General features: G+C 35.0%; 1 protein-coding gene across 6 annotated transcripts in view; it reads right to left on the bottom strand.

Annotated features, from left to right (window-relative positions):
* Positions 1 to 16319, bottom strand: part of LOC110451221 (protein FAM13B-like) — a 58490-nt gene that overhangs the window by 37236 nt on the left and 4935 nt on the right. For 5 of the 6 annotated variants that reach the window (XM_021499129.1, XM_021499133.1, XM_021499132.1 and 2 more), the window contains exons 2-3: positions 13445 to 13562; positions 8344 to 8453 (exon numbers count right to left, since the gene is read on the bottom strand). In XM_021499129.1, the coding sequence (XP_021354804.1) occupies positions 8344 to 8415 (72 nt within the window). In that variant the 5' untranslated portion in view covers positions 8416 to 8453; positions 13445 to 13562. Of the gene's footprint in view, positions 1 to 3863; positions 3886 to 8343; positions 8454 to 13444; positions 13563 to 16319 lie in introns of those variants that run through there. The other variant, XM_021499134.1, reaches the window with a different exon arrangement.

Genomic DNA, 16319 nt, shown 5'->3' with positions numbered 1-16319 from the left:
ATTCCAGAATCTATTTATAGCAGGTCAATAACACTTTTTCTACCAACTTTTTTGAACACCTGTTCCAGAATCTATTTATAGCAGGTCAATAACACTTGTTCTACCAACTTTTTTGAACACCTGCAAACCACTCAGGTTTATAACTACCTTTATAGGTGGTCACATGATGTTGTTTCAGCCAATCAGAGTCAGCTCAAAATCAATAAAAATAATAATAAAGAATATTACCATTAAATGTAAACATTTTTCTTTCTGCTATTCTATTCCCTGTTATTCTAGATTAAGACATTTTTTTTTTAAATCATTCTGAATAAAATTCATGTTTTATCTGACATTTATCCATCGCTGATTCCTCGCTATATAAGAGTTTGTGATATATTGACAGCTAAAATAACTATAAATTTGCTATAATATGTGCGCATTGTGACCTACAGGGTGAACCACCAAACATTACAGCGAGTGTTTAATGTCTTGGTAAAGTGTTATGGAGTGAGCAGTTAGGTGACAGGAGGGATGGGTCACAACATTCTGGAAAGTAGTGCTGTGTTACGCAATTTATTTTATGTACAAAATTCTTCAATTTTTATTAAGTTTTTTGAAAATAATTAGATTTTTTCTGTTAATTCTATAAGGAAGGTGAGCTTAACGACCAATAAGTACATGTAAGGACAGGTTCACAGTTACCTATAACAGTACGTACAAATGTAGTTAGTCTCCACCCAAAAACAACGTTACAGGGGATTGTCTTGTTTAATATTTACCTTTAATACACCAGTAATATACGGCCATATTCTGTACAAACACATGAAACTAATCCATGTAATTAACTACAGTACATGACATCTCCTCATTAACAAATATGTATTTCATCGGTCGTTTTGATTCGTTTTAATGGAGCAACAATCAGAATGAAATCAATTCAAATAATATTTTGAAAATCTGCAAGAAGCAGTTCCCCATAAGAAACTGGAAAACAAGACAATATTAGCTGGAGATAATCATAAACCACTGGCCATGCATGCATCTCACGTCTGTCAAGTTTTGGTCCTTGAATTTCGGTTACTTGAAGTAAAATGAATTAAGCCAGCAGAATGATGACCAAATATTTTCTATTTATAGTAACAGTGACCTTGATCTTAGATTAACAACTCTTGAAAACAAATTCCTTCGAGCTGTTTATGTAGAGGAATACTTGTATAAAGTTTATTCAAATCAGAAAAAAATAATCCAGTTAAACGAAGACAAAAGATGTTCTATTTTTGCAAGTGACCTTGACCTTTGAACCATGACCATGAAATGCCAACTTAAATGTAGAGTATATATTTGTGTACTGACAGACAACCTTTCATGTCTGCTAAAACAAAGAAGTCTGCTGACAGTGATACATATCCGCTGCTGGAATCGAGGGACGTAACTGTATATCAACCTTATTTGTCCTGCATTAGCTGGCTTAAATATAGGCTTGGTAATTACCGTTGATCCAGCACTATATATCAGACCGCGTATATGTACCTACCATTATAGACCACGAATTCGGTGAACGAGACTTCCAATGCATAACAGTGGAACTAATTACACACTGACCTTTGTCCAGATATCTAGACAATTTACCTACAGCATTGATATTGATATCACTTAAGATATTGTTACACCTCAAGTGAATTTCTAGTTATTTGATTGGTTGGGAGAAAATTAAACAAAAATCCCTGTCACCCTCCGAAAATACATTGGCTTTAAGGGGCGCGGGTGATATTGCCATGAGACAGTTAAAAAAATAGCACATGCGCGAAAAATGTGCGTTCACCGCTTCGTTTCCCCACCGTGATGGTCACAAGAACGTTTGACGGCAACAGCCAATTTTATCAAGCGCCGGTGCGATAGCGATTGTGAACAGCAGACTATCAACAAACAAGATGTCATTATCGAAGTTTGCTGCCATTTCTGAGCTACAAAGACTTTTGGTGTAACAAAATAAATATGACATTCATTAGCAGGTGACAGTGAATATTGTCAACCCTCAAAAACCCATTTTCACTATCGGCTTCGCCTCGGGTGACAATGGTTTTCTCGGGTTGACAATATTCACTGTCACCTGCTAATGAATGTCATATTTATATATTGTCAACTGAACAGCTCATTTGCTATAATGAAAATATTAATGGTTCATTATTCTGTCTGAACAGATCATGACACCAAATTAGGGCTTTAAATGGATTTCTTTTCAACACTCTCAATCTGTTGTTTTAGAAATTGAATCTACCATATAATGTGCTGCAGCCTAAAGAATGACAGTAGTAGTGTGTACAGTGCACATTAGCACTACCTTAGTGTATTGTGGGTACAGACCAAAGAGTGCTGTCAAGTAATAAAGCACAGTCGACATAGCTACAAATTCTGCATGCTCAGCAAAATCATCTTATTTGTCACAAACTTTAATCAGGCATATCTATATACAGCAACACTATACAATGTATACCAGTAAATCATTTCAAACCATGCTGTACCTTTAAGCTTATACAGAACAAAGCTGGCTTCTGTGATTATACATTGCAGCTAGCCTGTTCTAGAGCTTGTTTGACATTACTGGAAAATTCTAGTACTGATGTGCCAGACCAAAAAGTGCATCATGTGTGTGTATACAACATTAATCCATAATATGCCAATCAAGGATTAAAAATCTTTGAATAAAGAACTTGCCAGATTTTATCCACGAAACAACTTACTGCCGTCCAGTTGACTAGCTTTATCCTGAACATATGGCTAGCTGCAGTGCTAAAATACTAGCATGTTGACAAAACTAAGGCAAAACAGAACTGGGAACAACATGAGACATTTAGCACCAATTGATGTACATTACCCTACAGGTATACACATACAACACATGACATTCTCCGACATAACACATAACAGTATGTAATATATACTGCAGGGAGATCTAGACGAGCACCGTAGGTCCTTCACCTGTTTCGTACAACCTGCCACTGCCGCCATTCAACCTCTCCCCGTCTTACGACGTAAAAAACGCTGAACATAAGTACATGTACACGGTGCTATCAAAGCCATGTTATATTTGGTACACATGCTACATGTATTTAATCTCCGACTAAATGTCACTGTAAAGGTTAAGTATTATTGTCTTAAAGCAAAAGCAACACACATTCTACTTTGTCTAGTTGTATATAAATGTATACAAGCCTTGGAAGGGGGATCATACGACAGATAAAGACGAAAGACAGCTTATACAATTATAGCTATATACAGAATACAGACACCAGGATTAGACATTGACTATTTGTATTTTATAGCCCAGTCCCCGAGATCATGAAAAGATCTTAAGTCTAAAATTGTCTTAAGTTTTGACTGAACCAATCACAAATAACATCACAAAAAGTGACGTCATATGTGATTGGCTAAGCAAAAACTTACCAGGTAAGTCTAAGATTGTTTCATGATTATGGGGCCTGTAGATATTTACTAGTCTTGTTTAACTATTACTTCGAGATCTGGCGGTAGAGAAAATCGCAACCTATTTCAGAGGAATAATGGTGACCTCCCAGAAAAGTTTGATCATCAACACGAAATTCCTGTGTTTTTGGAAGTTTTCGAAAGGCGTAATACTACTAGTCAATGCATCAATCTAATGGATTCTGATTTAAGATACTATCATTTTTAGAAGTCTAGGGACTAGTTGGGTAGTCCTTGTTCTAATCTAATAGTCTTGGACTACAAGACAAAGGTTAATGTCAAACCCTGGCCACGTGCACACAAATACATGTATAATGGTTTACAGATTTGAGCAACATACAATTCTGTGATGGGACACAGATAATTCAAATGTACTTTTATAAAGCATGCTCACTGACCTTGTGATCACTAAACCTGACCCTGAAATAAAGTATTTTATTGATGCTCAGCTTAATTAGGCTTGCTTTACCTGCATTTTACTTATCAACAGATTACTGACCACAAGCTGAGGTAAACAAAACAGCAATTGGTTTACCACACTATCTAGAGTCTACAAAATGTGTTAGCATGACCCCTTATCGCTGTAAAAAAACTTGAGAAAGATTAGAGGGGAGGTTAATATATGAACTTATATAGCTCCTCTTCAATTCATATTTAAATTTTAACTAGTATCATACAATTGGCATGAACATTCTCTGTCATTCTCACTTCACTACATGCTCCCCACTCCAATAGCACTTTAGAGACAACTGATCCCTGTACCTCCTGTCCCGGTCCCTCTTCCTCTGTACATATAAACCTTCTACTTCTTGTAGCCGCCCCCCCCCCCCCCCCCCCCCATCAGTACTTATACCTCGCCTCACCCCACTAAGTGACAAGACAAGAGGTTTTCTTGCAGTCTCATCCCCTACTACAGTACTAGTACACACATATCTCATACCTCCTGCCTCAAACCCCCTATGTAAGACAAGGGATCCCTATAGCCCCCTCCCTACCCCTCCTCCCCATGAGGCAAGACATAAGATAACCTTGCAAAGCCCATCCAATTTCTCAGTACATAGACCTCCTGCCCCTTGCCCTACCCCACTTAAAGGCAAAACAAGAGGCCTTGAAGCACCCTCCCCTTCCTCAAGTTAATCCCTATAACCCCAACTACTTTCTCTAAATCAGTTCACCCTAACCTCACATTCCTCGCCCCACCCCACAAAGAGACACGACACAAGGTTACAATTTTGTACCCCCTTCTGAGTACACTCTCATGTCCACCCCACCCCTCCCCTTTAGACAAACAGATCACTGAATTACACAGTCTCCCTCCCCTACCCCAGTACACACACACCTCCCATAGCAGACTGCCAACTGGTAATGTCATTTGTTTTTAGTGGACTAGTTTCAACAGGTATCACATGGAAACAATTACTGCTTCAACAGAATGATGCCACACGGTACATAGTGCTAAACTATCACTGAGTGCTACAGGGAAATCAAGCCTGGAGGAAAGACACTTGCATCAAAAGCAATCTTTCAAAATAAATAGATGATTTTCACATCGTCAAATTTAAAGATGCGTTACAATCACTGTAATATACACGTTTTCTACATGCGTAAAACACTTTTTTATTTTTTTACTTCCTCATATTTTTGGATGCTTACCAGTTCAGTAGAATATGTTACAAGCAGCTGATCTAAACAATGTAGGTTTCTAAGGTGTAAATCTGTTATTACAGTGGCATTTTGCCATTTCTAACGCCTTGTACGTACATGAACAGCAGAAATCTTGTCAGAAACAATTCTGACAGGCAAGAATATTTCAAATTGAGGCTTTTCACTAATACATTAAACATGGGGGCAAAATCCTGACGGGGAAAACAAGAGGCCCAATGGGCCTGCATCGCTCACCTGGTATTAATCTCATACTTGTAATCTTAAAAGTGGACTAAAATACAGCTACAGGCAGAATATCAGTGTTTGATTCAAAAGAACCTGTTAAAAGATTTAAATATATGACGCCTGTGACCTTGAATGTCGAACAAGGACATTAGGATGAAAGTGGGTCAAGGTCATTCATTTGACGAACTTGGTAGCCCTTCATCCTAACAAGTTACAGGCCCAATATCAGTACCCTGGGCCTTTTGGTTATTGAGAAGAATTTGTTTGAAGATTTTACAACATTTTACCCCTGTGACCTTAAAAGTAGGTCAAGGTCATTTTATTGACCAACTTGGTAGCCCATTATCCCAGCATGCTACAGTCCCAATATCAGTACCCTAGGCCTTTTGGTTATTGAGAAGAAGTCGTTTGAAGATTTTAACACTTTTGACCCCTTTGACCTTGAAAGTGGGTCAAGGTCATTCATTTGAACAAACTTGGTAGTCCTTCATCCCAGCATGCCACAAGCCAAATTTCAGTACCCTGAGTCTTTTGGTTGAGAAGAAGTCGTTTAAAGATTTAAAGAAATTTGACCCCTGTGACCTTGAAAGTTGGTCAAGGTCATTCATTTGAACAAACTTGGGAGCCCTTCATCCCAGCATGCCACAGGCCAAATTTCAGTACCCTGAGTCTTTTGGTTGAGAAGAAGTCGTTTAAAGACTTAAAGAAATTTGACCCCTGTGACCTTGAAAGTTGGGCAAGGTCATTCATTTGAACAAACTTGGGAGCCCTTCATCCCAGCATGCTACAGGCCCAATATCAGTACCCTTGGCTTTTTGGTTATTGAAAAGAAGGATTGTTGGAAGTGGTTTAAAGACATTTGACCCCTTTGACCTTGAAAGTTGGTCAAGGTCATTCTTTTGAACAAACTTGGTAGCCCTTCATCCGAGCATGCTACTGGCCAAATATCATCACCCTAGGCCATTCGGTTATTGAGAAGAAGTTGATTAAAGTAAAATATTGACGCCGGACGGCGGACGGATGGATGGACGACAGACGCCGCACCACGGCATAAGCTCACTTGGCCCTTCGGGCCAGGTGAGCACACATAGTACTTCTACCTTGCTTGCCTGTGTACAATTAAATTTCAACAGTTTAAAAATATATCTGGAGAAATGATGATCAACAGTTTAAAATCTAACCCAACAAGACCCACTATAATTGAGATAGATTTCTTCACCAGCAGCAGAGGTTATCCAAGTTCTTTTTATCAATACTCAAATTGATATAGCAGCTAATTTGTAGATCAATTTCTACGACTGAGTTTTAGATTAATGACAATCACCTTTGTCTTGTATATCTTTGTGTCGGTTAGATTATTATGTTAATCTTTACATTCACACCCAAATAATTATATTACAGTATCAATTGGTGTTCTACATCCAGTGCTTCAAGAAAATTGAATACCTTAGTTACTTTTTCTCTAACAAAGACATTTTTTGCACCAGGAAATAAAATGTAACATTTTTTAGTGGAGGTAATTTATCAATTATTTTAATCAAATTGAGGTGTGATACAACTACAGTAATTAGCTAAATATACCCCCTTTCAGCAGAAACAGTATAGCGTGGCTGCATGCAGTGTCTATCGTCTCCTATGTACACTGTAATGAACATGAAATTCTGACACAAATTCTGCCTCTGACAAACTGGGCTTCCTACCAATGAAATGTCATTATACACACATATTAATGATATGTATGTTAACTACATATGTGTATACGTGAAAGATCTATTCCACTTAATTAAGTTTTGTCATCTTAGAATTTCTGAAAGAAATATTCCGCCATTTTCACTATTCCCGCTTTAATCACCAAGTCATCCCCAGAAAACCCAAAGAAAACTTAAATGAACTGAAAGAAAAAGTATTTTTGCATAATTTACAGATTCTAAGAAAAACATGTTAAAATTTGTTATTGTATATTTTTATTGCTGATGAGGTATATATAGTTTTTCATCTTACATATCAATGACATACATTTTTCAAATAACTAGGTAGGAATTTTTTTTCAAATTAAAATTTTATTATGTTTTCTGCCTTTAAGATTTCCCAAGATGGTTCAGCAAGCGAATAAATTGAGGCAAGAATTGTGAAAATAAGTTTAAGATTTCATTTCAAATCTCAATAACTAAGAAAACAAATGAGGGATTTTCATTTACTGAGTGTGCTATTTGAGTTCAACTTGAAACTATAAATGTGTGGTAATCTTGCTGTATCATCTAAAATAGTGATAAATGATCTGATATCTACAGTATCTCTATGTAGTCAGACACTGGTGTTATCATTGGTCAATATTTACATCTAAATATAAACGTAGGTTACTACATGTACTGTACATGTTATCAATTTCTTTTGTTTGTTATTATATAAGTAGTCCTAATCTCAAATTACACAAAGTCAATAACAGATTGAAATTTGATAGCCTAATTTGATGAAAGAGAAAAACAGCATGAAAACCGCTAATAACAAAGTCAGATATTAAAATTACACAATCTATAATAAATACATTTGATATCAATACAACATCAATTATAAAAGGCATTTAATTAAGTCACTATTTTTTTTTTTATTTTCATCGTCAAACCATTTTTCTTCCTATTTCGTGAAAACGAAGAGTAATGATTGAAAACAACTTTGATTGCATGTAGTTCTGTATCTACATTGAAAATAACATATACTATTAAAAGTAAGACAATATATGAGATTGTCATATTTGCAGTATAAGGCCATAAAGTATGTTCAGGATCTACTCTTATATGCCTCGGCATGCTTCATTTTCCAATCCGTCTTTTCCGTACCTATACCAAACACATTGATTTGAGATTGATGCTTCAGATGAAATTTACATGAAAATTAATATCATGCGAATGACATAAAAATCTTCTACATGTACTTGTATATGTAACGCCATACCGAGTATATACACATAGCATGCTGTAATCTACCTACCATGTTTGTTATGTCAGATATTGTTTTCATGGGGTTCTGTTGGTATCCTCTTGAGTCAGTGTGTAGTTTCATTTCCTTCTATACTTGAACATTGGCTCGTGTTGGTGTTACTGCAAAGAGGAGAGGAGGTTTTCAGGACCCGTGTTTACGTAACAAAGAGTATATAATGTGGGTTACAGACAGAAGAACACATGTTTACGCTACAGTAAATGGGTTACATATACACATATTGTAAATAATCAAAAGTGGGTGTAAACACTTGGAATATATGTAACTCGGTTACAGATATACAGGTGATAGCTATAGGTACCGGTTAGGACCAGTACAGGTAGATATATATACTGTACCAGAATGGTGGAGTGAATGACAGAAATGGGATAGCTGTGTACATTTCAGTATAACTACCTCACTTATGAATATATATCTTATCATTATTTGAGTTAAACCTTGATAATCTGGAGCCTCATGAGCTTTTAAACACAGTCCTGAACTTACTGATGACCTATATAGACCCAAACTGTGGATCTAGCTTAAAACTGCAAGGAAATGTTTGCACATGAACGTCCATTATGGAGTTAACCTTACATTAGGTCTTCATGTTCACCTGCTTTAATAATTTTGGAATATCTTTGCTCCTTATATAATTATATTATGAAGTCATCTTATATAACAATATGGCATATTGAATAACAACAAAGCAAATTATCAAATTGACACTTCAGTCCCTGTAGACACGTACATAGGGTTTCACCTATTTCTGGATTAACAGTATTACCACTAGGAAGAATATGTAATAATCAATTTCCAATTTACATGCAACCATATACTATATGAAAATCTTCTGTGAACAATGCAGAACTATTCTTCACCTGTATATACCATGTTTATTAAACCCTATATTAACAGTGATACAACCAGTTTTATTACAAATTAATATTGCTTAAACTTATTACCCTGGTATATGGTGATATAGCTGGATTCAAGGCCGTGTAATACAAGGTTTCAGATACAGCATATATACATGTAGGTGACAATATTACAATGTGGTATGATACTTGTGGTCAAATCTGCAGCAGATGCTGTTGTCTGTTGATACTGTATACTGGGAAATTTCACCCGCGTCAAACATTCGCACTTCGCCAGAATGATCCATACTTGCACAGTGTTTATTTCCCCATCACATTTAAATACTATGCATATTATGTTGTCTACTAACATTCGCTGTAATGATAAATTGGCCCTAATTTCAGAGGGCGAAAAAAGGCCAAAATTAAACTGCAGCAATAACAATGTATGTACATTGATCAGATTGACATTTTGATTTCCTAACATTTTGTCACCATTCCATGTATTGGTATAATGTTATGTCATTATTCTATCCTTGATGTTGTTTTGTTATCAGCTCATTGTTGTTCTGACAAGAGCTTATGGGAAGCAAATAGGATGTTAATCTGGGATAATTCTGCCATAATCCTCTGTAATGTTATGTAGAAATTATGACATGTATTTAAAAAACATACAATTGTAGGCATGTAATAATCAAACACTGTGTCAAGTTTTTATCTGACATCACAGAATAGTTTAAAGAGAAAACACTTGTTTGTGGTGAATGGTCATACAAACCCACTTGTGTATTTGTGAAAGTATTCGTCTGCACAATAAACTTACAAGTGCTATCTACAACATCAGATCAGAACATAGTGGAATGCATTTATAATACCTGTATTATGTATACCATGGAACACACGTAAAACACAACTACAAAGTTAATCCAAGCTGGCTTTTTTTCTGTATCACATAACATCGTAGATAATATTCGGTTGTTCTCTAGAACTTACAGTCCAATATATTCAGATTCCATCTGAATTGTAACTTGATACCTGGATAACAATAACATATAGTACTTCTACCTAAATTGTAACTTGGTACCTGGATAACAATGACACATAGTACTTCTACCTAAATTGTAACTTGGTACCTGGATAACAATGACATATAGTACATCTACCTGAATTGTAATTTTATACCTGGATAACAATGACATATAGTATATCTACCTGGATTGTAACTTGATACCTGGATAACAATGACATACAATGTATAGTACATCTACCTGAATTGTAACTTGATACCTGGATAACAATGACATATAGTATATCTACCTTAATTGTACTTTATACCTGGATAACAATGACATATAGTATATCTACCTTAATTGTACTTTATACCTGGATAACAATGACATATAGTATATCTACCTTAATTGTACTTTATACCTGGATAACAATGATATTTAGTATATCTACCTGAATTGTAACTTGATACCTGGATAACAATGACACATAGTATATCTACCTTAATTGTACTTTATACCTGGATAACAATATCACATAGTATATCTACCTGTATTGTAACTTGATACCTGGATAACAATGACACATATAGTACATCAAAGTAAATTGAAACTTGGTACCTGGATAACGATTCCACATAGTACTTCTACCTGTATTGTAACTTGATACCTGGAAAACAATTCCACATAGTACTTCTACCTGTATTGTAACTTGGTACCTGGATAACGATTCCAAATAGTACTTCTACCTGTATTGTAACTTGATACCTGGATAACAATGACCCATATAGTACATCAAAGTAAATTGAAACTTGGTACCTGGATAACGATTCCACATAGTACTTCTAACTGTATTGTAACTTGATACCTGGATAACGATTCCACATAGTACTTCTACCTGTATTGTAACTTGATACCTGGATAACGATTCCACATAGTATTTCTACCTGTATTGTAACTTCATACCTGGATAACAACTCTGCCATCATGTATGTATATTATGCTCAATATGATCACTAAAAGGATTGTTTTGAATAAAAATAATAAATTTTCACATGTAAAATCTTTTGAGAGATGGATCAATATTACAGATCAAGTGCAGGTTGCATGACCTGTCTGCGTGTGTCAGTGATCAGACAGCACTGACTGTACACACTGGACCTGTTAACAAGTGCACACACAAAACATGTGAATATTTCATCACCATTGTTTTATTTACAGCCATGCTTGTTTTAATGATGTCTGTACTGAGCCTATAGCTTTGGTCTGGTCACCCCATGCCAGTGTACAGTACACTGTTTGTGTGTATTGGCTTTTAACCGAGATTTCTAAATGTAGATCAGGGATTAAGTTACCTGCATGTTTGAACACGGGGCACTTGGGGGCACTCGTTTCCAGCTGACTGCTCTCCTTGCCCAACACCTTTGTTGACAAGATTAGAGCAGCAGAGGTATACTACACTTTTACGTACTATATTTGTTACAGCTTAGCACTCTCAGTGATATTGACTCTACGATGATATCTTACTATTACACGACGTGATATTAAATTTTGAATAATAAAATGCAATGCATTATTGCACACTAGTAATAAATATCAAGTAATATTCCCGCAGGTTTTGAATAATTTACAAATAGCAAAGTTGAATGTTACAAAAAAAATAATCTTGCACTCTTAAAATCATGACCTTGACAAATTATTATAAATATCACGGAATTTATTCGATCAATATATGCGTATACAAATGTACCTTTTAATATCAACAACACTTGGTTTGTGGAATTCAAATTCATACCTTATTAAATATACAAACATGTTATGTATTGTATTCACCTCAAAACTGACAGCTGAATGTGTCTATATATACACACATCTATTCAATCCTTTAACCGATCAATTGTAAGCACAAACAGCTTATCTACAAAATTAAGTGCTTGGTCTGAAGTTTATAAAAGATTTACATTTCATATTGTGAAAAACTAGAACACTTTGATATATACAGGTCAGAAAGGGCACCAGAAAATGCATATAAATATATAGCAGACAGGTAAATGACAGTAGTATATATATGAGGTATTCAAACAGAAAGTGGAAAACAATTAAGGCAGCAGCATGCAGAGATCACTTATAAACCAGTTAGAAATCAGCAATAGAAACAAAATGACTTCTGAAAATTTGACTTATTACCTGGATATTATGATGTTAATTTGTTTTCCTAACAGCTATATTCATGACACTATTTAAAAGATACTAAGGTCAGATTTCCTTCAATGATGATAATTCATAAACATGTGGAGATTATATTGACAGACATTAGGCTTTATTTTCAGTTAAACAGCAACCTTGACCCTTGACCTTCATTGTATATCCTGCCCCCCCCCCCCCCCCAGACACCCTTCCCCAATCAAAATCAAATTCCCCCCAATAATGATCATATGTACTTATGGATGGAAATTTTGAAAAGCCATCAGGCTATGAGATCTCATGTTATCATCTAGATTAGAAAGATTTTTTGAAGAATCCTTGGCCAACTGCAGGCTAACACTCGAGAATTTCACTACAGATGTACACAATGTATACGTTACCTCCCTTTAGTTTCAGTTTTGATGTACAGTAACTGTGGTGGGATTAATTGGGCCTGGGATTTATCGCCAATCAGGCAGTCCAATGGGTTATATATATTAGCATGACTGTATTGTGATCACAGGTCCAGGGTTTGAATCCTGGTTTGACTTTGATGCATTTTTAGAATCTTCTCAAATCACAATAGTTGGTTTTATTTTTTACTTTATCTGTGTATATATACCTTTTTCATTTAAGTTCCCAGAGGTTACAGTTTCTTTCCAGAAATAATTCATTAATGTTATCTTCATGCAGGTAAAAAGTTTTTGATTTGTATAGCTACAGTTCTTAGCAGTGGTACAGAATAACCTGCTGCATATTAAATATAAAATCAAATGCTCAGCAGATCTAGACTTGCAATAATGTTAAATGTCTTCTATTCTAGTGTGTATCAACTGTTTCACTTCTTATTTGTTAGTCTTTCTATGTTTAAAGGTATGCATATCTCTACAAAATTACACAAATCTAACCAATAGCAGTAAGCTTTTCAGTGAATGTTCAATTCTATCAATTCACTTTTAAATATTTTTTCAATTTTCAAAAAAAGTCTTAATATTTGATGGCCTAGTATAAAATCGGTTGCCTTGAGATATACTGATTCTATATTGACCTTGTGTTCTAACTTACCTTGTGTACAGGAGAAGAGAAGGCTGACTAGTTATGGCTGCTTCAGTGACCTACAGGACAGTATGCGTAGTCCCAACATCCAGACCAATCAATAAATCCAGACACTTTGCCACCAAATCTGCCAACAATTAGAAACAGTTTTAGGTGGACCAATATATCCCGAACAAACATCTATATTCCCTCTGCTGTACTGCCTGTCTGACCATTGTCTATAGCTCTACATATTCACCACGCTGGCGATCTGTCTGATCAGTGCCTGTCACCATTAATATCGGTAATATGGCCAGATATTAACTATGAGTTGTTGATAAAGTACCGTAAATGTCAGGCACACCAACAGCTGAACTTCCACCAAGTCCTAGCTGGGTGTACAGCTTCTTCAAATCATAGGATATAGGATATCGATATATACACTGAGTCAACAGCAGATTTCTACCATTTATAAGATGTATACACTGTACAATATTAAACTTCTACCATTTATAGGATATATACACTGTATCAACAGCAAACCTCTACCATTTATAGGATATTCACTTAGTCAGCAGTAAACTTCTACCATTTATAGGATATACACCGAGGCAACAGTAAACCTCTACCATTTATAGGATATGTACACGAAGTCAACAGTAAACCTCTACCATTTATAGGATGTACACTGAGTCAACACAGTTCACCTCTACCATTTATAGGATATACACTGAGTCAACAGTAAACCTCTACCATTTATAGGATATACACTGAGTCAACAGGAAAACTCAACCATTTATAGGATATACACCGAGTTAACAGGAAAACTCAACCATTTATAGGATATACACTTAGTCAACACAGTACACCTCTACCATTTATAGTATATACACTGAGTCAACAGTAAACCTCTACCACTTATAGTATATACACTGAGTCAACACAGTAAACCTCTACCATTTATAGTATATACACTGAGTCAACAGTAAACCTCTACCATTTATAGTATATACACCGAGTCAACAGTAAACCTCTACCACTTATAGTATATACACTGAGTCAACAGGAAAACTCAACCATTTATAGGATATACACCGAGTCAACAGTAAACCTCTACCATTTATAGGATATATACACCGAGTCAACACAGTACATCTTTATCGCTTATAGGATATACACTGAGTCAACACAGTAAACCTCTACCATTTATCGGATATACACCGAGTCAACAGTAAACCTCTACTATTCATAGGATATTTCCTATACACCGAGTTGACAGTAAACTTCTACCATTGATATATTTTCATATAAATATTTCAAATGAAATGTACATAAAATGTATGGTACACTTTACTTTCATATGATCCAATTTCTAGTATACATGTATATCTTGGTAAATCATTAAAACATTTTTTTCTCTCAGCTTTTTGGAATTTGAACAAAGTCTTATCCATTTTTATATATATATATATATGCATGTACTGGTTAATATTTTTCATTAGGCAAATGATGGTCAATTTAAATGATATTCTGAATTACTGTGAACCACACTAAAATCCAAGATTAATTTAAAATCACTCAAGATTTGATAACGAATGTTATCTACACATAATATAACAAGACTCTGACACTTCATGTACTTTAAATTCTAATTAATTTTGTTTCAACAAAAACTATAAGTAAGAAAATGCTTTTTTGACATGTTATATTTGACGACAAATATAGCCACTAAATGAAAATGATTGATCATGAAGAGAAAAACTTTGATGATTTCCAACCATATTTGCATTTATTATCAAAGAACATAAGTTTGGTTTTAGGGTTTTCCTGATGATTGATTAATCAATATATATATATATATATATGAAAATGTTCCAAGGTGACGGCGATGACAATACAAAATGTGTTTGTAGGTATGAATAATGCAAGATAGGTACAGTACGTAACAACAAACCTCATCTGCATATATATAGTCTTGGTGAATAACTGTAGCAACCATGGGATTAGAAAATACATGTAATGTTCAATTCATCAACACACAAAAAATACATGTGACGATACCAGTATAAAATGCATATACATTTATGTATATAAACAACCCTGCTTTGATCAACTATATACCGTAAACATTTACAGCCCATCTTACGGAACCCACATGTTACAAGCATGTGCACATCTGATAATCTTAACAAAAGTGCAAGTCCAATATACAGTTGTATTTTTATTTGTATATATATCATATGGGTGTTACATGTAAAGGCATATACAGGAAAAGCCTAAATACAAAAAGAGAACCTCATTAATATATAAACGTTCCGTATAATGTTTACAGTGTTCATGGCCCCATAGATAGATGTTGTTGATATGTGATAAGTGGCTTTGAATGACTTCCAATCTCAAGCTGGACCACATCCAACTTAACAAAGGGTCTGCACTAAACCAATTTGCCAACAGTTACTTATTATAATGCTATGCTCCAAATCATCATTGAAACACTTAATAATGTGCTTCAATTCTTGTGTCTATAGCTAAACTAATTCAGTCTTGTGCCTCGGCCAGTTACCTAATATTGATTTCTGAGTCCAGCTACCTAAATTTTGCGTCAAGCAAAATGTTTTCTTTACAAATAAAACTGAATAAAACATCCTTATTCAATTTCAAATAATGCTGCATTGTTCTCCAAGTACAATCTGGAATGTATTTTTTTTCCATTTGGGATTCAAAATGTTGAAGAAAATATGAAAAAGATCAGAGAAGTTGTTTGATCTATGAGAATCAAGCTGAAATTGTGTCCACTAAAACGAAAGTCCTTTAATAATGATTTAGTGAGAGTGTTATATCTAGACCGACTTCAATTAAATCATACAGTATAAGTACTTATTTCTATCTTTTTGTTCCTCTTTTC

The sequence above is a fragment of the Mizuhopecten yessoensis genome, unplaced genomic scaffold, assembly GCF_002113885.1.
Source record: "Mizuhopecten yessoensis strain PY_sf001 unplaced genomic scaffold, ASM211388v2 scaffold5877, whole genome shotgun sequence".
Lineage (NCBI taxonomy): Eukaryota > Metazoa > Mollusca > Bivalvia > Pectinida > Pectinidae > Mizuhopecten > Mizuhopecten yessoensis.
The sequence above is the reverse complement of the archived record's forward strand: the minus strand, read 5'-3'. Positions and strand labels throughout refer to the sequence as shown.